At 49.9% G+C, this 24,634-nt stretch overlaps 1 protein-coding gene across 3 annotated transcripts in view; it reads right to left on the reverse strand.

Moving 5' to 3' along the window:
• Window positions 1–24,634, reverse strand: part of NHSL3 (NHS like 3) — a 566,971-nt gene that overhangs the window by 325,119 nt on the left and 217,218 nt on the right. The window contains exon 1 of one of the 3 annotated variants that reach the window (XM_069622458.1): window positions 24,035–24,375. The exons of the other annotated variants lie outside the window; for them this stretch is intronic. Within the exon in view, the coding sequence (XP_069478559.1) occupies window positions 24,035–24,092 (58 nt within the window). The 5' untranslated portion in view covers window positions 24,093–24,375. Of the gene's footprint in view, window positions 1–24,034; window positions 24,376–24,634 lie in introns of those variants that run through there. 3 annotated transcript variants of the gene reach the window in all.

Genomic DNA, 24,634 nt, shown 5'->3' on the forward strand with positions numbered 1-24,634 from the left:
ATGACTCCCGTATTCGTGAAGTAATATCGGTTGCCCCTCGCATCCATGAAGTCACTCACTGAAATCATAAAGAACTTTGAGTCCCGTGGGATCATTCGTCCAGTCCACAGTACCATTAATCCGGTACTGGGGATACTAAAACCTAATGGCCAATGGAGATATGCGCAGACCTTAGGAAGTTGAACAAATAGGTCCACATGTCCTGAGGGCCTTGTCCCTACATTGACCAGGTACTGGCCCAGATCCATGGGTCAATGGTGTATACCGCCACTGACCTGACCAATGGATACTGGACAGTACCCGTGAGTAGGGAAGACCAGTACAAGCTGGCCTTTACCTTTGGGGGCAGCAGTACACGTGGACCCAAACTCCCTCAGGGAATTAATTTAAAATGTTTCTTCACAAGGCCATGCCCGACTTGGGTGACAGGGGAAACATGGCCTATGTAGTTGATGTCCTAATTGAAAGCCCAACTGTGGAGGAACATATAGCAGAAATCCACTATTTTCTGACCCAGTTGAAGGAAGCCGGAGCAAAACGGTCCTTCCAGAAGGCGCAGTGGTGTAACACCTGCGTGAGCTTTTTAGGGCATGAAATCACCCCTGAGGGCCTCTGTCCCCAGGCAAAAAAGGTGGAAGCATTACTAAAACTGAAAGAACCCACAACTCTGCGTGAACTGAGAAGCCATCTTGGACTGACTAATTACAGTAGAAAGTTCATAGAAGACTATGCAGAGGTCACAAGACCCTTGGTCCATTTACTAAAGGCCAGGGTCAAGTGGGCGTAGGGTCCAGAACAAGCAGAGGCAGTGAACAACTGAAAAGAAGCCTCTCACAAGCGCCTTGTCTAGTTTACCCCGTCAAAAACAAGGAGCTCTTCTTGGAGAAGGGGTTCTCAAATAAGTGCTTAACAGCAGCATTATACCAGAAGCATGACAAGGTCAATAAAGTAATCTCCTATACGAGTAAGACTTTATCCTCTTTGGAGGAAAAATGTTACGATTGTGAGAAGACACTCGTGGCAACGGTGTGGGCATTGAAAAATTACCGCATGTTCCTCCTGGGGGAGCACATCATCCTCGAGACTCCTCACCAGCCTTTGCAATACCTCCAAAGTGACAGAATCCGGGCAGGGAATGTGAGCAATTTCAGAATTACTTCCTGAATTCTGTCCATGCAAAACTTTCCTGTGGAGGTCAGATATGGCCAAAACAAGAAGAGTCCCCTCGCGCAAGGTTTGGCTGGCTTGCATGATAGTGCTCGAGAAAATTGTCTCGAGGACGAAAGTCTCGAGACACAAGACAACATGGAGGCGTACCTGAATTGCCCGCACAAAGTCTATGAAGAAGAGCCGTGCCAGCGGATGCCCACAATTTATGTGGACGGGTGCTCCTACCATGTTGATAATAACGGGGAAAGGGAACTGGTGGCCGGCGTTGAGAATACCTGGTTGAATGATGTCACGGAGCCTTCCGCCGGGTGCAAGATTGGTCCCCGAAATAGTCAGGTGGCGGAGTTGATGGCAGTTCATCAGGCCATCCTCACTGCTGTGCAACACCGACTCCACAAACTGGTCATAGACAGGGATTCAGATTATGTCCGGAACGGGTTCGTGGAGCACCTGATTAATTGGAAAACCTGAGGCATGCTGTGAGCAAACAAACCACTCAAGCATGGAAAACTAATACAATCCATTGATGATCTGGTCACCTCTAATGAGATGACCATCTACTGGAAGACGATCAAGGGTCATTCCAGAATAGAGGGAACAAACAAAATCGGAAATTACCTGGCTGACCAGTTGGCCAAAACTGGAGCCATCCATGGGAATCTCCTCAAGATCGAGTCCCTGTTGGGGTAAATCCAGGTCGCTGCTGTCACCAGGTCTCAAACACTTGCCCAAAATGACCTCGCAACTGCCCAGTGGAGTAAGGAGACCCCAGATGCTGATTTGATCACAGTACAAAAAGGGGATCCGATAATTGGGAAATTTTATCATATCAACACATTGAAGACCCCGTGAATATTCCTCTGACCGAAGCCAATTACATCGGGAAAGAGGATCTCGGGTGTTGATGAAGTTTCCCAAAATGTTCTCAATCCAAGACGGTTTGTTGGTACAGAGATCCATCTCTGGATGTGACCAGTGGGTGGTACCTACCTCATTACGAAGCATGATGTTGAGTCACGGCCATGACGTGGCCACAGCCGGCAATCAGGGTTTCATACTGCTTTGGAAATCTTGCGAGGGGTCGCATACTGGCCACACAAGGCAGGACCTTGACCAATACTTGAAGGGGTGTCTTGTGCGTGCACAATTTCAGCGAAGTTCTCTCACACGCCGATCTCCCCTACAGAAAAGGGGGATGACACTGCCTTGGTCAAATTTACAAGTAGATTGCATCGGGCCCGTGATTCGCTCCTCTAGAGGAAACAAGTACATGTTAACAGTAACATGCTTGTTTACCAAATGGGTGGAATGTCGCCCGGCCCCAAATTGCAAGGCAGAAACAGCAGCTACCCTGATGATCAACCACATCTTCTCGCGTTTCAGCCTTCCACAAAGGATTGAGTCGGACCGAGGAAGTAACTTCACCTGCGAGGTGATGACACAGATGTGGGAGATACTTGGGGTAAAGAGAAAACTCCATATTGCCTACCACCTAGCCTCGAGTGGGGGAGTTGAGCGGTACAATTAAACGATTGTGAGCATTCTCTTAAGAAGTTTGTGGTGGACTCTGGGGCTAGTTGCAACATCCGACTACCGCTTGTCCTGATGGCCATCAGGTCTACACCATCATCTGCGACCAAAATGTCTCCATTCGAGCTAATGACTGCACGTAAAATGGTGCTACCCAGCATCTGCTCCTCAGAACACAAGAGCAGACCCTGATTAACGCGTCCACGACACATGAATATATTGAGAATCTGAGAAAACCCCTGCTTTTGCGTATGCTCAGTAGAATCTGGAAATAAAAGTGGCAGAGGGGATAAAAACCCACTACGATTTAAAGACCACTAAAAAAGAATATCAATTATGAGACAGGGTCTACTTGTACAATTTTTAGAGGAACCAGACCAAGGAGCGGAAATTCCTTCCCTCTTGGTGTGGCCTCTTTGAAATTGTAGACAAATTCTCACCTGTCGCCTATAAGATCTGCATCCCCAAGGGAGAACAGACAGAAGAAAAATGGGTCCACATCAATCAGTTGAAAAGCTGTCATCCCAGACAAGGTTTGCGACCGATTGATGAGCCAAATGAGAGTTGAGCAGAGGAACAATCTGAAGAATGAAAAGTAAGGATGAAAAAACAGACAGAAATATATATATATATTACTATCTCAAGTAATTTACTTGGTGTTATTGTACAAATGAAGAAAAAAAATTAAGATAAATTTGGGTAAAAAATTGTGAAACTTTATCTTCTATTAGAGAACTAACATCCTTAAATTCCAGCCTAGAGAGGAGAACCCCTGGGGACCTGGAAGGGAGGGAAGAAAGGGGGGGGCACACCCTCCAACCCAAATATGGAAGGGGATGCTGGAGTGCCCACTCCCTGATGAAGGAAAATTACACCGAAGGGAACCCCCCCCCTCTACCCTGCTCTTCCCCAACAAAGAGTCATGGAAAAGGAAGGGGGGATTTGTGGGGTGCATTTAAAGGCCCCAAACAGTAGTCCCTTTCACCTTAACAGCTGCATTTAAACACTGCTACCAAAAACAGCCCTGTTTGCCTTCCCTGTCACATGAGTGGCAAGAATGTCCACACTGCAACCAAAAATGGCCCGCTTTGCTTTCATTTTACATGAATAGCAAGAAGTTATACACTACAACCAAAAACGGCTTTTGCTTTCCATGTTTTGCTTTTTGTTCATGTCAAATTAAAAAACCATGTTGAAAGGGGCCTACTGATCCTCATCTATGGACAAGCAGCAATCTAAGGTCACCCAAGAAGGAGAAATCAAAGCATCCTGTGACCTGCAAACCAGGGTTTTTAAACATTAAAAGCAAAAACGGCCTGCACATGTAGTTCCAAATAAAAACAGCTTTGAAAGCCACAAGGGAAAACAATATCACTGCTCTCACAGATAATGTCAGGGAAGCCAAACAGAAGATGGGGGGTGGGGGAGGTGACCAAAGCAAATGTCTATGTTTCACCCACAAAACTCCAGGCACCTTTGAAGAGACACTTACTTCAGGAAAAAACGGTTCGGGCTGAGGCAGGAACTTGACCCTGACAAGCCCCACATCCTGCTGGACATCACACCTATCGTCTGACAATCCAACAATAAAATGTGATGCTGCTGAGGGCGTCAACATTCCAAATTCTGCATACATGATGGCATGACCCAGAGATTTCAAAGAAAGCAAAATGTGGCTGAGGCATGACAAGGAGATTCATTGTAGCACCCACTTCAAAGAGCAAACTGCCAATTTAAAAGGGACTCATAAAAAACCGTCTGGTCACAGGCTGACCCAGGGGAACACATGGATGTGGGGGATGGGGCAGCCAGCCCATTTGCTGACAGGCACACTCATCATTCATATAAAAGACAATTTCATTCTTAGGCATTTTGCACAGCCATCAGAATAAGGATTTATTTCCATTTCATGCCATTTTTCATGAGATTTCCAATGCGGTTTTAAGGATATAAAATGCATTTGCCTGGGACTCTGGGAACTGTAATGGCCAGTTAGACTTGTTTTATGACTGATCTGAACATGTGACGAATGTGACATTCTTGATCATTTGTAAATTCATAACTGTTGTACATTTTATGAAAATGAAAAAATGTGCCACATGGCCATGCTACACCGTACGGATTTGGTGATCAGCTTATCTAATTCCCCATGACCAGCTAACCAAATATCTGTTTTATATGGCAGTGGCTGATAATATGAAGTTATGATATATAACTCGTTTTTGCCAAAATGTTGTAATGAGAACAAAGGAGGGTCATAAATGGAAACAGACAGACTGTGCTCTCCTCTCCTGTACCAATCCTGACAGGGGGCGGATAGAGGGATGGTAACTGTCCTATCCGAGCAGCATGGATAAACAGGGTACTCCCCCTAGATTGTAAAATTAGTGATGTCATTTCTGCTATATAAAGGGGACTGTACTAGAACTCAAGACACACAAACAATGGGGAGACAGGAGAAGGAGGACGGGGAGAAGGCTGCGGAAACCTTACCATCTTTGAGAGTGGAGTGACCAGACCCCTTGTCCCATCTGTCCAGTGTCCTGAGGTCCAGCTGGCATCCCTGAATCCTAAACCAAGGCTTGCTTTGTAAATAGCATATAATCCCAGTCCTAAATTGCATAATCCCTTCATTTTTGTAGTGGTACATCCAATATTTCCCATTGAAAATCCCAAATTGCCAGTGTAATTCAGTCATCTCCCCTAAGAAGATTCTCTTGTTTGCATGTCTATGTTAGCATATCTCCGTTGAAAAACTTCAGTTGTCTGTGTAAATCCTCAGTATTTATTTTAATTAAATCAATTAATTCCCCCATTGAAATTCACGGTTCAAAATTGTGCAATTCGAAATCAAACATCTTGTTCCTGGTGTTTTTATTTAATTGTTATTTTCATTAAAGTGTTGCCTCAAAAGAATTTGTCTGTGTATTGTGTGCATTACCGAACAAATTCCTATTTGTATCTGTCCTATTAAACCCAAACCGTTTTCCCATTGTGATCAATCCCGTTGCCTAGAAGTCTACCGGTTATGTGCCTCTGTCCTTGTCAATGAAAACCGATTTTCCTATTGTAAGCTAAACCTCTTCCCTGAGCTGCCTGTCATTGTAAGCCCCAGTATAAACTAATTTCCATTTTCCACCGTATTTTCCCTTTGCATTTGTTTTTTCTCAAACCTGATTTTCCTACTTCATTTCTATTTTGCCCCGGTGTGCTGATTAGTATTCTCTAAAACATTGTCTATCTCCTAAGTGTAAGCAATACAAATGTTCTTCTATTCCGTTCCATCAAAATCCCATTCTTCCATTTTGCTCCAAAAATGGGTCTTCCCTTTCTTTGCTGGCTTCCCATCTTGTGGTGGTGGGTTTCACCCCAAATCCGATTTCCATTTCATTTCCTTCCATTCAAAGGAAACAAGTTTAATGGATGTTTGGGTGGAGGAGCATTTGTTGCCGGGGGGAGTCCTTAGTTGTTGGTGCTATCACTTTGCATGGAATTGTTATTTTCCTGTTTTGTCATTAAAACAAAAGCGAGTGTAAAACAGTCTATTTAAACCTGATTGTATTTTCCTGTTTTGTCATTATAACAAAAGCAAATGTAACAGCCCATTTCCACTTGGTCGCTCTAGATATGATATTGAATTTGTGTTGCCACACTTTTGGTGGATGTTGTATTTTAATTATCCTCATTTACATTGAATAATAAATAATGAAATATCTTAATACACACACCGGCCTGGTTCTTGGGCCATTGTGACACGGGGTGTTTGTGGAGGTTGGGTGCAAGACGGGTTGGAGGGCTACTCAAAAGAATCTGCAGTACATTCAAAATGAAAAGCGCTTTATTGTGCTCCAAATACATTGTAGGAGTTCCCGATCTGGCGTGTGCCGTGTAATAAAACGTGACAACTCCAGCCAGTCAGGCAGTCCGTCGGGACAGAGAGGCTGCAATCAAGGGGAATAGGAGTGTCCACACGAAGGAAGTAAGGATTGAAATGGCAGCAGTGATCAGCGAGCTACGCCTCCAGCCGAGGGGGCAGCGTGAGTCGGCTGCAGAGTGGACAGCAAAACAGTGCGGCATACCAGCAAGGGAGCAGTCTGTAATAAGGAAGCATACACTGCAGGTAAGTGAAGATCCTTTATTAGTAACCAGCCTGAGCCCAGCAGTGCTAAGCCTACACAACACCTCTTCACTTCAACTCATCAACGGCTTCCTGTAGAATGTAGAACCATGAACAGATGTAAACATGACATCAGAGCAAGGGTGGAATTCTACACGGTAGAATTCCACTCAGAGCAAAACACACATTACAACACTTCTCCCCCCCTTTACCCAACAACAGACACAAATCCATCCACACCAATCACATACACACACGCTCAAACATACACACACACAAGCACACACACACCAACCGCAGATCTCACCTGAAGAATATGGAAAAGGGCAAAGGCAGAACAAATGCTAACGAACTATGGCTCCCAAGTCAATCTTTGTACTTGGAGGGAACCTTCCTCTCCCTGACAGAACAGGCATTACCCTGGACAGACTCAGCCGCCCCCAGTAGCGGACACCCCCTCATCACATTCACCCACCGGACTCTCGGTGGTATCAAGGTCATGAACAGGAATGGAAGGCACCTCATCCTCCTGGACATCCGTGGGCTGGAAGTCAACTTGCCCCTCACTAGGTGAGAAGAGCAATTTGACGTGCCTCCACACACCGCCCCAGCATCATTTACACCGCAACCGGGTTCCCTCGACACACCACCAGCAGAATCCACTTTGTCTTTATCTACCACTACCACACAACCTGAGACTTCATCTGGACCCATCATCGAGTTTCACGTAACCACGACCACACTTGACGACCACTTGTGGTTGCATATACCTGCTGAGTCCCTGTGCCACAAACCTGGGATTCTTGATCTACACCCAATCACCAATCCTCACTGGCAAGGGCTTCCTACGGGCCAGTTGCTCCTTCAAAAACCGCTGCCGTCTACCCCGCACTCGATCCAAAACCCCTTGCATATCCACCTGCGACTGGACACCACCACCCAGCGCCCGGACCCTCAACTTGGAGCCGGGCTTCCTCCCCCGCATCAACTCGAAAGGAGAATGACCAGTGGAAAGAGAAGGAGTCAGCCTGTAAGCCTTGAGCGACTCCGACACCACTCTTCCCCACAGAAGACCATTGGCAATGGCCAACTGACTGGCCCCCTTGACAAAACGATTCATGTGTTCTACCAGACCGTTGGCCTGTGGATTATACAACGCAACTTTATGATGACGTATACCTAGATCATCCAAAATTTTTTGCATGTAATGTGACACAAACTGAGACCCATTATCGGTCACTAAGCCGGCAGGCACACCTTCCCTGTCAAACACTGCAGAGGGGAACTCCACAAGTTTCTCGGCTGTAACCGTAGACAAGCCAGTGGCCTCGACCCATCTCGACGTATAGGCCACCATAACCACAACAAACCTCAGACCACCCCCCAATGAGTCCATGGGCCCCATTAGATCAAGCGCCACCTTGGACCATACCTCACGGGGCATCTCCACAGGATAAATAGGTTGGGGAGCAGGAGCTTTGCTTTTATCATTGGCAGAACAGGTCGCACAATCCTTCACCACATCCTCCACATCAGCGTCCATTCTGGGCCATCAATAATCCTCTCTAAGCCTCATTTTAGTCATGGACCTGCCTAAATGCCTCTCATGGGCCAAACCGACAAGCTTCCCCCTAAGGGAACGAGGAGAAACTAACCTCAGACCTCTAGCCACACCCCATGGACCTTCAGATAATTCCTGCCACACATGACTCTAAAGCTTGGACAATGCTGTACTAACACCACCACTCCTGAGTGCCGTCCTAATTTCAACCAACTCAGGATCAGCCGCACATTCTGCGCTCCATTCTGGTTCCGACACAGCGGGCACTACACTAGCAACCAAGGTACAATCGCTCCCCACCACTCCCTGGACCTCTTCAGCACTACCAGTACTCGGAAAACGCGATAGGCAATCCGCCACCGCATTCCTCACACCGGGACATCCTCAACCTTGAAATTGAACTCTGTCATGTCGGCCATCCATCTCATGATCCTTGAAGATGCATGAGACAACGCCTTCGTCGTCAAAACATGTACCAGCGGCTTATGGTCAGTATGAAGGGTGTACTCAATTCCCCACAGAAAGGTTCTAAAATATTTAGAAGCCCACACAGCAGCAAGAGCTTCCCTCTCTATGACGGCGTACCTACCCTCAGCTTCTCTGAGCACTCTGGATGCAAAGGCAATGGGCCGAAGTTGGCCATCCAATCTTTGCTCCAACACAGCACCTATGCCATACTCACTCGCGTCAACGGTAAGAAAAGTTTTCCTGACCGGAGAAAAGGAACTCAAGGATGGGGCCTGCTCAATCTCCTCTTTCGACCTGAGAAATTCCGTTTGACACTGATCAGACCATGCGAAATGCACACCTTTCTTCAGTAATGACCTCATACCAACAGTTATGTCGGCATACGAAGGCACAAACCTACTGTAATACTCTGCAAGACCCATGAACGATCTTAACATGGTCTTTGTTTGCTGGGGGTGGTGCGTCATTCAACGCCTTCACCAATTCACTCTTAGGATGAATACCCTTGACACCCAGAGAATGACCCAGCTAAGTCACGCTGGGAACACCCACTTTACATTTGCTAAGTTTGACAGTGAGACCGCTACCCTTCAAGATATTCATCACCTCAAGAACCCTAGAATCATGCTCAAGTTGAGATTTACTCCACACCAGAATGTCATCTTGGAAACATTCCACCCATCGAATGCCTGCAAAAAGTTTCTGCATTGCCCTCTGAAAAACTGCTGAAGCAGAGGCCAATCCGAAGGGCATCCTACAAAAACGGAATGCGCCAAAAGGGGTAACAAAGGATGTAAGGGGGCGGGATTCAACATGCAGGTCTATCTGATGATAAGCAGACGACAGGTCAAACGTAGAAAAACAGGATGCACCATACACTAAGGAAAGCATCTCATTGATATTGGGCAGGGGGTCTCTGTCAACCCATATGCTTGAATTAAGATCCCTGAGATCTACGCACATCCTCGTGCCCCCCCATCACCTTTTCATGCCAGAAACCTGGGGCCAGCCATTCCAAGCTCTCCACTTCCTCAATGACCCCCAGACTCTTTGAGTTTGGCAAGCTCTTCCTTCAAAGCATCACAAGCCATAATCGGAATCCTCCTGACTTTATGGACAACAGGCACAGAACCTCTCTTGAGAACTATCTTGTGCGCAAAACTTTCAACTTGCCCAACTTAGAAGTAAAAACTGAGGGAAACTTGCTTTCCAGAACTTCCGCCGTGAGACCCATAGGCAACACAGCACCCTTTTTACCCTTACTCACACTCATCACAGGGACTGGCTTCCCTGGTCTTATTTCTAACTCCAGGGCAGCTTGTTCGTCCCACCCTACAACAGGGTCACCTTTGTGAGCCACATACAACTTTCCCCTAGCCACCCGGCCCTCAAACTCAATATTGGCCCACTCGAACCCTAGAACCTTGATGGGTACTCGCCCATAAGCACACGGGTTTATATCAGAAGAAGACAGATCAAACACTTTCTTGTGGAACTTGGACACATATAGTTCAGGGGATATCATTGTGTATGGAGACCCTGTGTCTACCATCAACTCCATAGGGACACCACTGACCATGAGCGCTGCCAAAGCCATCTTCTTGCAGTTCCCCACGCTCAACAATGATCCTTCAGACGTACCACCATTATCCTTGTCTGAACAACCCATGTACCCCACTATTGTCACCTCCTCTTCATCATCATCATTAGTGTCCACCATTTTCACAGACTCCTTAGTGGACGCAGCACCCCTGCACATGCGGGCATAATGTCCCTTGGTTTTACATCTCCTACATTCCACATTGGCAGCAGGACATTCTTTTGCGCCTGCCACGTGTCCACGCCAACCGCATCTCCTGCACAGTTCCCTTGAACATCACCCTGCTGTCCTTGTTCCTTGCTTTGGCATCAACAGTTCTGCGGGGAATCACAGTATGCACAGCTTCCCCCTTATCTGCCACTTCTCTTACACTCTTCCTGGATTCTTCAATTGCACGGGCTATCTCAATGACCTTTTCCAGGGGTGGATCTTTTTCAATCCATAGTCTCTCCCTGACGCGTACATCACACGTCCGCATCATAGCTTGATCACATATATACTCATCAATAGTACCAGTGAACTTTCATGTTGCTATCAAAGTGCGCAGGGCAGTCACACATGCATCTATTCCCTCGCAGGAGCCCTGAGCTCTCGAGAAGAAATGGTACCTCTCAAGTACAACGTTGGCCCTCTTGCCAAATCGCGCTTCCAACTTGCCCAAAGCTGTTTCATAAGCAAGCACCACTCCTGGTACAGCATCACCACCCTCATTGCCTTCTCCGGGGGCAGCATGCACATTGGGGCCGGGAAGATGCCTGAACAACCTGAGACCTTCAGTTCCCAAACAATTGAGTAAAGCCGCTTCCTTCTCATCATCCGTAAACTTTGCGCCACCTGCAGCCCTGAGGTACACCTTGAAGGTGTCTACCCACAAGTCCCATACAATTTCCGGTTCACCAGGACTGGCCAGAAATGCAGGCGGAGGATGTGCATTGTTGTGCTGCATGTTGAGGAGGGGCTGGATCAGGGTTTGTAGCTAGCCAACATCCACTTTATAACATTGCTCCTGTGCTTGGCAAGAAGCAACCAATCCCTGAATGTCACTCTTCAAACAAAAACGTGCTATGAGCACTACAGTAAAATTCTGCAGCACCTTGGAGCTCAACACAGTCACAAAACCCCTCGAGTGTTCATACGGGGTTAACTTTCCCACTCTTCCCTGGAGGGAACGCCCCCTTGATAGCACTGCGTGCGGATAGGGGGTGAGCTGTCCACGCGTTCAAACGCCTCCCCCTTCCGGCTGGCGTAGGCATCCAGTATCAAAACGGGGACCGGCAGGCACACAGAGCCGATTGCTCTGCTTCCCCGGGCCCCTCCCCCCCGCTCACCGCACTGGAGCAGTATGCAGCGGTGAGCAGAGAGCCCTCTCCCTCCTCACCTTGAATCCTTCGAGCAGCGGAGGCCCCGCGCTCGACCCCGGCTGGGGAGCGCAGGCTGTAAGCAAGTCGGCTCCCAGTGCCGACGTGCGTGGAGGAACCTCCTCTCCTCAGCGAAGGGAAGGTGAAAGTCCGGCCTCTCTGGCGCCGCAGCCGACTGGGAATGTGCGCAACTGCACGCGGGATGAAGAGGCAGGATAAGCTGGACGTGCCTCTTCACCCGATCAGGAAACAACTTGCTCGACGCGGACTGTGTCAGCAGGAGGGCTGCCCTCCTCATGGGCCCTGCGCACCACCTCGGCCGCAGACACTCTGCCAAACACCAGGAACTGGCAGCGGCGCAGGACAAGCCGTCCCCCGAGGAAGCAGGCCGCAGGAAGAGGAATGCAGGCAACTGCTGGGCGGCCAAGCGGCACTGCAGGTAAGTGAAGATCTTTTATTAGTAACCAGCCTGGGCCCAGCAGAGCTCAGCCTACACAACACCTCTTCACTTCAACTCATCAACGGATCCCTGTAGAATGTAGAACCATGAACAGACATCAGAGCAAGAGTGGAATTCTACAAGGTAAAATTCCACTTAGAGCAAAACACACATTACAACACTGTCCAGCGGGTGAGTGGCAGGCAGCAGACATGGCAGTGGCCACTGCCGCACTTGCAGGGAAGCAAAAGGGGAGCGGGAGTGAGGTGCCATCCTAGGAGCGAGCCAGGAATTAAGGGCACAATGGAGGGTCCCGAGGAGAGCCCAGCCATCAGTGAGGTTAGAGGAAAGGCCACATGAGCGTGGCCCTACATGGCAGACATCTTTGTAAATGGATAAGGGACTATTGGAATGCTGCGGAGGAGATGAAAGAGGAACAAGGAACAGAACGTGGTGCCCATCATGGAAGATTGGTGTAGAAGTAAACGAAACAGAAGAAGGACTACCACATGGGGGCTCGGTGGCGGCCATTTTTTTGTTGGGACACAAATAACCTGGGTGCCTCATCTTCAAGGCCATTCATCTTCCTCGTCGCAGTACTTTGGGGAAAAGGATAAATAAGCGATTGCTAGGTGCTTGCATAAATACTGAGAGGAGCTGCAAGCAACAGACACTAGGTACCAGCATACAGGGACAGCAAAAACAAAAGCAGGACCGCGCTTGGAGGGGAGTGAGCAGCGGCCTGTTTGGGGGAAACGGGCATGAATTGTGTGCAGGAATATCGCAATAAAGATCAAAGAAGAGAAGGGAGAATGAAAAGTCCGGAAGAGATGGTGGACCTAGTAAGGAGAATCAGAGCAGCAGCAAAGGACAGAGGCGTGGACTGGCTTAGCTAAGATGAGAAAAAGACTGTGGTGATGCCAGACAATATTGAGGATGAGGTTTATGTGCCAGACATCCCTGCCCACTTCCCCTCCCCCCCGGACCCAGAGCTCAAGGAGAAGGGAAGTGAAGAACTGGGGGGAGTACTCAGAAATGACAGAGAGAACGAACGCAGCTCTAAAGAGGAAAGGCGCGGAAGATAGCGACCCACCAGCACCCAAGATACCACAGAGATCCAGGAAGTCATCTCGGAATGCGGCAGAAGCTAATGGGGACACAGACTCGGCCAGGGCAGAAGGCGAACTCCAGGGCTAAGAAGCCGCTAGGGGCCTTAACGGTGGTGGCAAAGCAGAACACTTTGGGGGAGAGGATCGTAAAATTGTTAGAGATGCATGTGGAAAGAGTGCCGAGGGGTTTACATGACAGCAGGTGGTTTGATCATGTAGAAATTTGGAAGGGATCATTATGTGTTGCAGGCCGGGTGAAATGTGGAGAGGAACACAAGCTTGGGGAGCAAGGCAGGCCCGCCATAGGGGGAAGCAATAATAATTATAATTAATAATGGTGCAGCCATGGGGGGCGGTGAGATGAAGGCGAGGAGCCCAGCAACACCTACTCAGCTGTCGCTGTGGGAAGGGGGTGCAACCCCAATCCTAAATAGGGGTGAACAGGGAACAAGGGTGGTAGCCAGTCTCCTACCTGCAGGCTTGCCTGGGGAGGCCTGGAGGCTCAAAAAAATGGTCAACCAAGGGCGTGAAAGGCTGGTAGACCTGCTTGTTTCAGCAGTGGGGGTCAGCAGGGTCCCAGGGTGTACACCCATGACTACAAGGAAAGCGGGCCTAGTGTGGCACATGTCACTAGAGGTCTGGGAAAGAATTTGAAGCAAGGTGTTCATCAACATATTTACTTCGCTCGAACAAGAGCAGGTGGGGCTGGACATAGTAAAAGAGGCCAAGAAGGAGGACGACAGGAAGGATGATAGGAAGAGAGTGAAGAAGGAAAGGAACATTATGAATTGATTTATGCCTTTAGGAGGTACACCTTCATCATGGTGTAAAAGTTTCTAGGTGACGCGGCTGTGCTCATCATATACGAGCAGCGCATTCACGAGGCACAGGAGGAGTATGGGGGACGCTTGGCTCAGACACGATGAGGGCTTTAGGTTGACGATTCTGATGTTTCCCAGCATGAACTGGGACGACAAGAATGTGTCAGTATACATTCATAAAATGATATCGAGCAATAGGTGCAGGAGCATGCTGGTGGAGGCACAGGGGCCAGGGAGGAGTCAATCCCCGGATTGCGGGGACGGGAGTTATCAGAATGGCGAGAGGGACAACAGATTGGGGAGGGACACCTCCTGCTGGAAATCTGAGAAAGGGAACTGCATATGGGGTGCCAAGTGCAAGTGCAGGCATGCGGGCAGCATATGCGGCGGAGACCACACGACTGCCCAGTGTGGGAGTCAGGAGCAGCATGTCCCCAAGCAGAGAGCGCAGACGAAGGAGAAGGGACGTGGTCAGGAATTATTCCTAGGGTCACGGGGAGGGAGGGGTTTTTGAAGTGGGGACGGCAAACCCTTTTTGCTTTGGCGGTAACTCAGGCGATCGAGCAATGCTTAAACTAACCTGAAGTTTAAAAGGACCAAGGGTCAATGGCTCCCCGGTAACCTAACAGGGCGAGCGGCCGTAAGGTATAAAGAGGAGGGGAACCCCTGTGGTAGTCAGCGTATAACTTGGGCTGGTGGAAAATGAAAAGCATAATGCAACTCCCTGCAGCCCATTGGTGACACCAGCCAATAAGTGTTGCCCAGATCGAGGCAAGGTTCGGGGAGTGGTGGTCTAAGTATGCTGGAAACCAATGGATCAATAAAAGAGCTGACTGGAAATAAATGAATGGACAGAGAAAAGTGAAAAGGGGGTTGCCAAAGAAGGTGTAAACAGAAAGGTGCTGCAGACTGAGATTGTAATATGTAATGTGATAGTGTGAAACGTGTATAAATAAACTGCGTCCTTGTTATGCCACAAATGAGGAAAACTGGTCTGGCCTCAGTTATTTAGCCAAGGGGGGTGGAGGGGCTACAACAGGATATTGTCTTGACAAGTGGGGGGCGAGCAGCTCGCGATTGCTAATGTTACAACTGGCAGCGCTTGTTGTTCTTCTTGCTGACAGATTTTTATCCATCAGCTCTGATTTTGGATACCGAGGCTTGAGCCTCATTACTCAACCTTCTCGGGTTGAGTATGTAGTCGTGGGTTTGTATTCTTCTTGGTCTGTGTGGTCTTGTCACAATAGGGCTGGTTTCACAGGGTCTTTCCAGTGATGGGCCACGGGTAGCGGTCGAAGGGGTTTGCAGTGGTGGCAGTGACTCTTTGGGTTCTGATCCAGTCCTTGGCAGAAGTTCTTACTCAGCTTCGCTAGATGTTCGTCCAACATCTCGATGTCTAGGTCTCTGTGAAGGTCTGCTATCCTTGTGAAGATTGGAGCTCCAGACGATATCCGCAGGGCCTTGTTCTGGACTATCTGAAGACTCTTCCAGTGTCGCTCATGGAAAGTCATCCACGCTGGGGAGGCATACATCAGGGTTGGTCTGATGATCGCCTTGTAGACGTTGATCTTTGTCCGGAGGGGCATGACTTGGTCTTCAGGAGTGGGTACAGTGCACTCATCTTTCCTGTTGCCTTCTGCTGAGTGTTCTCGATGTGGCTTTCCCAGTTGTTTGCTGTCCAGGGTCACGCTGAGGTAGCGGCTGCTGCTCTCCCATTTGATGGTCTCCCCGTTGAGGCTGATGTGTAGGTGCTCCTTGATCTTCTTTCTGGAGAACAGTGTTGCAGTTGTCTTGCTGAGTTCTATCCGCCAGTCGCTGTACCACGTTGCGATGGTATCCAATGAAGCTTGCAGGTTCTTTGTCACTTCCTTTTCGCTGAATGACTGGGAGATGGCTGCAACATCGTCTGCATACAGCGCCAGGTCGGTCTTGTGGAGATCTGTCGGGATGTCGTTGGTGAAGAGGTTGAGCAGGAAGGGTTCCGAGGTTCGATCCCTGTGGCACGCCTGGCAGCAACAGCCTCAGTCACATAAGTACCTGGCGCAAGGGTGCCAGCCAATCAGCATGCTGGAGCGCTGGACCGACGCCCGGCGTGTGAGGTTACCTGATTGCTTTTCTGCCGTGCACTTGGCTCTGGATTCCTGCACCTGCACCCAGCCTTCGCCAAAGTGCTGGCGCCCCCTGTTCACCACCTTGCATAACATGAAGGCCCCCAATGCACATCCAGGCGGCCATCTTTAAATGGACTGATCTTCCCGTCCATGAGCGGTCACAGCCCCACATGTCCACTATCAGGGCAATCCTTTAATTCACCAAATGAAACAGTCACACCAGAAGATCGTCAAACCCTGCAGCTTTGGGGAGTAACGGCCCCAAGCCCTCGACGTCACCGCCTGGGCGCCCAACACTGCCCCAGAATGTGGGGCTTACACTGCACTGAAACATTATCTCTTTAGGGTTCGAAATAGCTGGGAGTTGTTTAACTACTGTTTCGACCCTAGGGGAGCCCGATTGGCTTGAAAGCAACAGCGACCAGGAGCAACGTGCGACTCCCCAGGCCAACTGGTGCCTTACAAACATGCACATGTGACATTAACTTTCAGTATTTCAAAATGTTAATCAAGAATTATTATAACACGGTTTAGCAGACATTTAAATACAGCGGACACACATAATGGTCAAAATGCTAAAGTGAGCATGAACGTGGCAAGTTAGATTTGCAGCGCACTGTGATCTCGCTCCTGGATGCCCAGCGGAAGCTCCTGTTCGGTGCCCACTGCATTATACCCGACTCCCAGGAGCTGGTTTTAGCTCCTGTTCATCAATTCTTAATTTCGAATGCTGCTCTTTCACAACAATCGGGCGTCTGACGTCAATGGAGAAAGGGAATGGAATTGATCGACATGAAAGACTCATCTTCGAGATGAGCAAAAACAGTGATAAAGCCACAGAGAAAGGCAGCACATTGCCCCACCGCACCGCCGAGCCATGCTCCCCCCCCACTGGTCCACTCTCCTCCTGAGCCCATCCTCACACTGAATCCTGCCTCCGACTACACTGCTCCACCGCCGAGCCATGCTCTCCCCCACTGGTTCATTCTCCCCCTTAGCCCATCCTCTCACTGAATCCTGCCTCCGACTACACTGCTGCACCGCCGAGTCATGCTTCCCTCCCACTTGTCCACACACCTCACCAGCCCATCCGCTCACTGAATCCTGCCTCCGACTACACTGCCCCAACACCGAGCCATGCTCTCTCCCACTGGTTCACTCTCCCCTGAGCCCATTCTCACTGAATCCTGCCTCTGACTACACTGCCCCACCGCCGAGTCATGCTCTCTCCCACTGGTCCACTCTCCTCCTGAGCCTATCCTCACTGAATCCTGCCTCCGACTACACTGCCCCATCGACGAGTCATGCTCTCTCCCACTGGTCCACTCTCCTCCTGAGCCTATCCTCACTGAATCCTGCCTCCAACTACACTGCCCCACCACCGAGCCATGCTCTCTCCCACTGGTTCACTCTCCTGAGCCCATCCTCACTGAATCCTGCCCCCGACTACACTGCCCCACCGCCGAGTCATGCTCTCTCCCACTGGTCCACTTCTCCTCCTGAGCCTATCCTCACTGAATCCTGCCTCCGACTACACTACCCCATCGACGAGTCATGCTCTCTCCCACTGGTCCACACTCTCCTCCTGAGCCCATACGCACACTGAATCCTGCCTGCCACTGCCCCAGCACAGAGCCCAGAATCACACTGAATACTGCCTCCCACTACTCCAGCAGAACCGAGAATCACACTGAATACTGCCTCCCACTACTCCAGCAGAACCGAGAATCACACTGAACCCTGCCTCCCACTGCTCCAGCAGAGCCCAGAATCACACTGAATCCTGCCTGCCACTGCTCCAGCACAGCCCAGAATCACACTGAATCATGCCTGCCACTGCTCCAGTCCAGAGCCCAGGATCACACTGAATCCTTTTTTAAAAAAAATGTATTTTTGGTATTTACAAATTGGAAAGAAAAACGAAAACATAACATACATGGAAGTAACTGTGCTTCTGATCCCGCCTCCCCTTCTCCCGCCCCCAACCCACCGGATCAGACACGAGCCTGAGATAGTAATAGTCCGCGGTTGGTTGCATTGGTCGTGTTGGGACACGCGTCTGTGAGACTCTTTCGGGGTTCTGGGGTTGCACGTCACTGCCTTCAGTGGACAACAAATAACCGATATATGGGCCCCAGATGTCGGGTGTGCTGGGGCAATAGCTTGATGAAGTTTGTTTCCGTGTCCTGACAGTATGCTATGTCTTTCAGCCACTGCTGTGTAGTCAGTGTGGGTCCCTTTCCCCAAGACATTGCTATTCTTCTGTGTGCCAACAGTAGCAGTAGCCTTCCTAGGTTACGCGTTGTGGGGGGAAGGTGTTTGATGAGTCCCAATAGAGTGACCTTGGGGTCGGGTTCAATGGGTATGTCTACTATTGCAGCCGTCTTTTCCAATATTGATTCCCAGAAATGCTGTATTGGTGGGCAGCCCCATGCGAGATGGAGGAAGTCTGCTGATGGTGTACCACAGCGGCCACACTGTGGGCGGGTCGAGGGATGGTATTGGTGGATTCTGGCAGCGGTATGGTATGCCTGGTTAATGAATTTTAAATGGATTAGTTTGTATCTTGTGTTTAGTGATACCTTCTGAGTTTGTGCTAGAATATAGTCCAAATCTTTGTCTGAAAATGAGGTCTGGAGGGCTCTCTCCCATCTCACTTTGGCTGTTGTCGGGTATGAGGGTTTTATATAGTATTGAGACCGGCTTACCCTCCCCTTGTGATTGGATGACCCCGAGGAGTAGTTGCCAAGTCTCGGGTTGTTGGGGAAACAAGGGTAGTGAGGTTTGTAGGGTGCCTCTGAGGCAGAAGTAGATGAACGTATCAAGGGCGGTGGAGGCCCCGCGCGTTTTGAAGAGATCGCCTATATTTTTGAATTGTAGCTTGTCCACCCAATTCAGGTAGACTTTCTCTGCGGTCAGTGGGACACCGGGAATTAATTTTACCGGGAGTAAGGGAGAGAACCTGGTTTGAATTTGACATTTTAGCGCTATTTTTTTCAATATAGCAATTGTGGAGAGTACCGGGTTTAGGGATTGGTGCAGGGTTTGTGTCGTGCCTAAAATAGCTGCTGAGCAAATTTGGGGATACCAAGGCACGCTCCAGTTGGACACGGGGACAAATGAATTGTGTAGCGTACCAATGCCCAAGGAATTAGGCTTGTGCTGCCCAGTAATAGCGTTCCACATCGGGGAGTGCCATTCCGCCTTTTTTTACTGGCTACATTAGTGACTTGTAGGCTATTCTGGCTGGTTTGCCCGCCCAGAGTAGTTCCAGGATCATGCTCCTCAGATGCTGGAGCTGTTTTTGGGGTACTAGTAGAGGGAGGTTTACGAATAGATAGATAAGTTTGGGGAGTATCACCATTTTCACCAGCGATACTCGGCCCCATGGGGTGAGTGTCAATGATTTCCATATGTCTACTTTCCCCTGTAGTGACTGAATTACTTTGCCGTAGTTATCTTGGAACAGGGTCTGGTGGTCTCTGGCTAAGTGAATGCCCAGGTAGCGCACATTTGTGCATTCCCATTTGAAGCCATAATCGTCTTGGAATTTATGGGACTCTGGGGTGAGTGGGAATATGACTGACTTACTGTGGTTGATCTTTAAGCCGGAGAAGTTGCCGAATTTGATTATATCACGAATTACTGGATTTAGGTTTGTTGTCGGGTCTCGTATATAAAGAGCGATGTCATCTGCGTATAGTGAGATTATTAATTTATGGGGACCGAAGGACAGACCCCTTTGTATATGCCTAGCTCGAAGATCCGAGGCAAGGGGCTCCATCACCAGTGCGAAGAGCAGGGCGGAAAGTGGGCACCCCTGCCTTGTTCCTCTCTGGAGATTGATTTCCATTGATCTGGTTTTTCCTAGGATGATGTGGGAGCGGGGTTGATTATACAATGGGGCTGTTAGTTGGAGGAACCGTTTGCTGAGGCCCAGTCTCTGAAGAATCGCAAAGAGAAATGACCATTCAATGGAATCAAATGCCTTTTCGACGTCCAATAGGACAGCCACCGCTTGGTGCGAGGGATCTAGTGCCTCCATGACTCCGAACATGCGTCTTATGCCGAACGTGATATTGCTGCCTGGCACAACTCAATCACACTGAATCCTGCCTCCCACTGCTCCAGCAGAGCCCTGTTAGGGAGAATTCTCACTCTATGGCTAATTTCCCTTACCTAGTGAGTCTCTCAGCAGCTTTGCTGGATTTCTGGAGTTTATTTTTTCCACTTGGTAAGAGTGTGAGCTTTTCCCCCGCTCTTACCTGTGTTTTGTCATGTGCATTTCTTCTGTTTTTGTGATTGTGGATTCTGGAGTACACCACTTCAGTAGCCCCACTCTTGTGTATTACACAGCACCTTCAGTGCAGTGACACAGGGTTGTCTTTTAGACTTCCCACCGACTCCATTTCTGGGGCTGACTACTGTCCCCCAGAAAAGGGTAAAGTTGCCACCAACTTTACATAGTCATTTAACCACAGATCCAGTACACCCCACCTTACATGGAGTATTGGAAAGGGTTAATTCTTGGCTCTTTTTAACTGTACCTCTTTGAGCATTGTTTCGCTCCCTTAACATTAAGACTTGGCTGGTGGCAGTGGTATGTACCCTAATTTTCCTACCGCAATAATATTACATAACGTGGTATTGTTTTAGGCTAATTTAGTAGCCTTGAACTTTAAACCCGCTAGCCCAAATACTTTTTATTTCGGCTCCGGTTGGGTTTAATCGCCATTTCTTTTTGTTGACATCCTTCTTGGGTCTTCGACGAACTTTGGCAGACTTCTGACCAGAAGCCCTCCTTTGGCGTCTGGGTGGGCTGAATGTGAGGGCGGGGTGTAGTCACCCCCTGCACAGGGTCTCCTTGAGACCCAAGTCACACTTTGTGTTGATTGGCTGAGGTGGTTGTCCGGGCTGGACAACCCCCTGCTGAGTGATTGACAGCCAGGCTATGTGAATGGGGGATTTTGGCATAAAAGGCAGGACTCTTGAGCTAGAAAGCAGAGTTACCTCTGGAACTACAAGGAACCGAAGAGAAGCGGAGAAGAAGACGGCTGCTGCAACCCCGAGTCCCGGTGAAGCCCTGCTGCAGTCCTGAGCTATCTACCCCTTCAACGACTAAGAAGATCCAGTCCGGAGTCTTCTTCCCTTGAGGACTGGTGGGATCAACCAGCTCGTCTTCTCTTCAGTCAGAGAATCCTCTCCTGGGTCGAAATCACTGCTATGCTGTAGTGGTCCGGGTAGCCATCAGAAGAGCCCTCTCCTGATTTAAAGGAGCGCACCTTTTATTCATCGTTGTCTTTTTTTGCTGCTGCTGGCCTCATCCCTGGGTAGTGCAGATCGCTCCAGACGTCGTCGTCCTTGTCCCCACGACTGAAGCCGCAGGAACCGTGAGTCTGCAGGAACAGGAACTACCAGGAACTGCCGTGGCACCAGCTTTTCTCCAACGGAATAAGTACTGTGCACACTTGGTCATTCTCTCCATCTGACCAGCCGGAATTGGGGTGAACCCTTTTCCTCCACGAAGATTTGTACTTTCGTCCCTCCCTCTTATAACTTTTCCTTCCATTTGACAATCTTTACGAACTCTTGGCACCTCGAATCTCGAACTGTTCAACGTGTGATCCTCGGCAACTGAGAATCTGCTCCATTGACACTGGCGCAGGCCTATTGACTTGAATCTGTTTCTTTGAATAAGTCCTCGAGTCTCCTTGCCTTGAAAAAGTATTGCTTATGATTTTATTCACTTTTCCCTTGTTGGAAATTCTTAAGTACAAAGTGTGTTTTAACTTCGTGAGCATTTCTATCCGCGGGTACGCGTTAGTATCGCAACACCGGTCTGTCAAATCCTAATGTACTTACCTTGAATTTGCTGGAAGAAGTGGAATTGGTTGTGTAGTGTATTTTACGTGTGGTTTCGAATTTATAGATGTGTTGTGTTTTATAACAGATGGTTTAAAAATAAATGTACTTCTATTTTTTACCTGAAACCTTGAGTCAGTGTTTGCTTGAGTCCCAGTAATTGTGGTCCTTTGTGTATTCTCTGCTACTGCTCATTTACTCTTGAAAGAAGTCTGGCTGCTCCACTACTGCTACCACTTTAACAGTGTAGTACAGGCTTGTACCAAAGGTGAATTTGTATTACCACTTGTAGTCTTAATTGTGTGTAGTGGTCCCTAAGGGCACTGCACAGGATTCTGCCTAACAAGCCCAGAATCACACTGAATCCTGCCCCCCACTGCTCCAGCAGATCCCAGAATCACACTGAATCCAGCCTACCACTGCTCCAGCAGAGCCCATAATGAATACTGAATCATGCCCCCTCACTGCGCCAGCAGAGCCCAGAATCATACTGAACCATGCCGCCCACTGCTCTAGCAGAGTCCAGAATCTCACTGAATCCTGCCTGCCACTGCTCCAGCACAGAGCCCAGAATGGCACCGAATCCTGCCGCCTACTGCTCCAGCACAGAGTCCAGCATCGCACGGAATCCTGCCTTCCACTGCTCAAACACTGAGCCCAGAATGGCACTGAATCCTGCCTCGCACTGCTCTAGCACAGAGCCCAAGGCATCACACTGAATCCTGCCTAACACTGCTCAAGCACAGAGCCCAAGCATCACACTGAATCCTGCCTGCCACTGCTCCGCCAGAGCCTAGAATCACACTAAATCCTGCCTCCCACTGCTCTAGCACGGAGCCCCGAATCACACTGAATCCTGCCTCCCACTGCTCACAGAGCCCGGAATCACACTGAATTCTTCCTCCCACTGCTCCAGCAGAGCCCAGAATCACACTGAATCCTGCCTCCCACTGCTACAGCAGAACCCACAATCGCACTGAATCCTGCCCCCGCCCCTCTGCTCCAGCAGAGCCCGGAATCACATCGAATCCTGCCTGCTACTGCTCAAGCAGAACCCAGAATCACACTGAATCCTGCCTGACACTGCTCCAGTCCAGAAACCAGAATCACACGGAATCCTGCCTCCCACTGCTCCAGCAGAGACCATAATGGCACTAAACCATACCTCCCACTGCTCCAGCAGAGCCCATAATTGCGCTGAATCCTGCCTTCCACTGCTCCAGTAGAGCCCAGAATCACACTGAACCATGCCACCCACTGCTCCAGCACAGAGCCCAGAATGGCACCGAATCCTGCCTCCCACTGCTCCAACACGGAGCCCAGAATCGCACAGAATCCTGCCTGCCACTGCTCCAGCAGAGCCCAGAATCTCACTGAATCCTGCCACCCACTGCTCCAGCAAAGCCCATCATCTCACTGAATCCTGCTTGCCACTGCTCTAGCACAGAGCCCAGAATCACACTGAATCATGCCCGCCACTGCTCCAGCAGAGCCCATAATGACACTGAATCCTGCCCCCACTGCTCCAGCAGAGCCCAGAATCTCACTGAATCTTTCCTGCCACTGCCCCAGCACAGAATCACACTGAATTCTGCCTCCACTGCACTACAGCAGATCCCAGAATCGCACTGAATCCTGCCTCCTCCCACTTCTCTACCACAGAGCCCAGAATCACACTGAATCCTGCCTCCCACTGCTCCAGTCCGAAGCCCAGAATCACACTGAATCCTGCCTCCCACTTCTCTACCACAGAGCACAGCATCGCACTGAATCCGGCCTCCCCGCCTGCCTCCCATACCCACAGCTCCATCACTCGGCTCAAAGTCACCGTGTCCACCTGCCTACATTACCGGCCTGGTACAGACCCCCGCATGGCCCTGGTACTCACCCCTTCTCTTAAAGGCGGCAAACAGCGAGGCAAGCTTCCTGCCCATGAACACCACCATGTCCCGGCCGTGAGCTGCGCCCCGTGATCAGGGGGTGGCCATCCTGCTACCGAGGTCAGCCTGCAACCGTCCTTCTCATCGCCAGGACTGTGGTGCCAGGGGGCTACTCGGCCTCTCACAGGGGGACCCAGGGCCACAGAGTGGGGATGCCTGACCAGTGCGAAGGGTGAGGAGGGGGTGGGGAGACAGATGGAGGGGGGCACCAGCGGAAGATGGAGCACAAAGGCAGAGAAAGGGAGTTGGTGAGGGGGGCTCCAAGAGGCGGCAGGTGCTGCACCGTCCCGTCCCGGCCCACAGCGGTCTCTCCATTGAGAGCAGGACACGCCTCCCCCGCCCCCGCCCCTCCCTCCCTCCAGGCAACGGCAGGAGGTAGGGGAATCCGCGTGGGGGCGCCCAGTGCCAACATGTGTGTGGGGGGGGGGCGAAGACCGGAAAAGGCAGGCAGGCCCTCGAGCAAGCAGAGGAGGGGGCGCAGAGGGCACGTGGGTACAACGAGGTGGGAAGGGTGTTGAGGGGGGGGGGGGGCACAGAGGGAGGCAGAG

The sequence above is a fragment of the Ambystoma mexicanum genome, chromosome 11, assembly GCF_040938575.1.
Source record: "Ambystoma mexicanum isolate Mex_15411 chromosome 11, UKY_AmexF1_1, whole genome shotgun sequence".
NCBI classification, from domain to species: Eukaryota; Metazoa; Chordata; class Amphibia; order Caudata; family Ambystomatidae; genus Ambystoma; species Ambystoma mexicanum.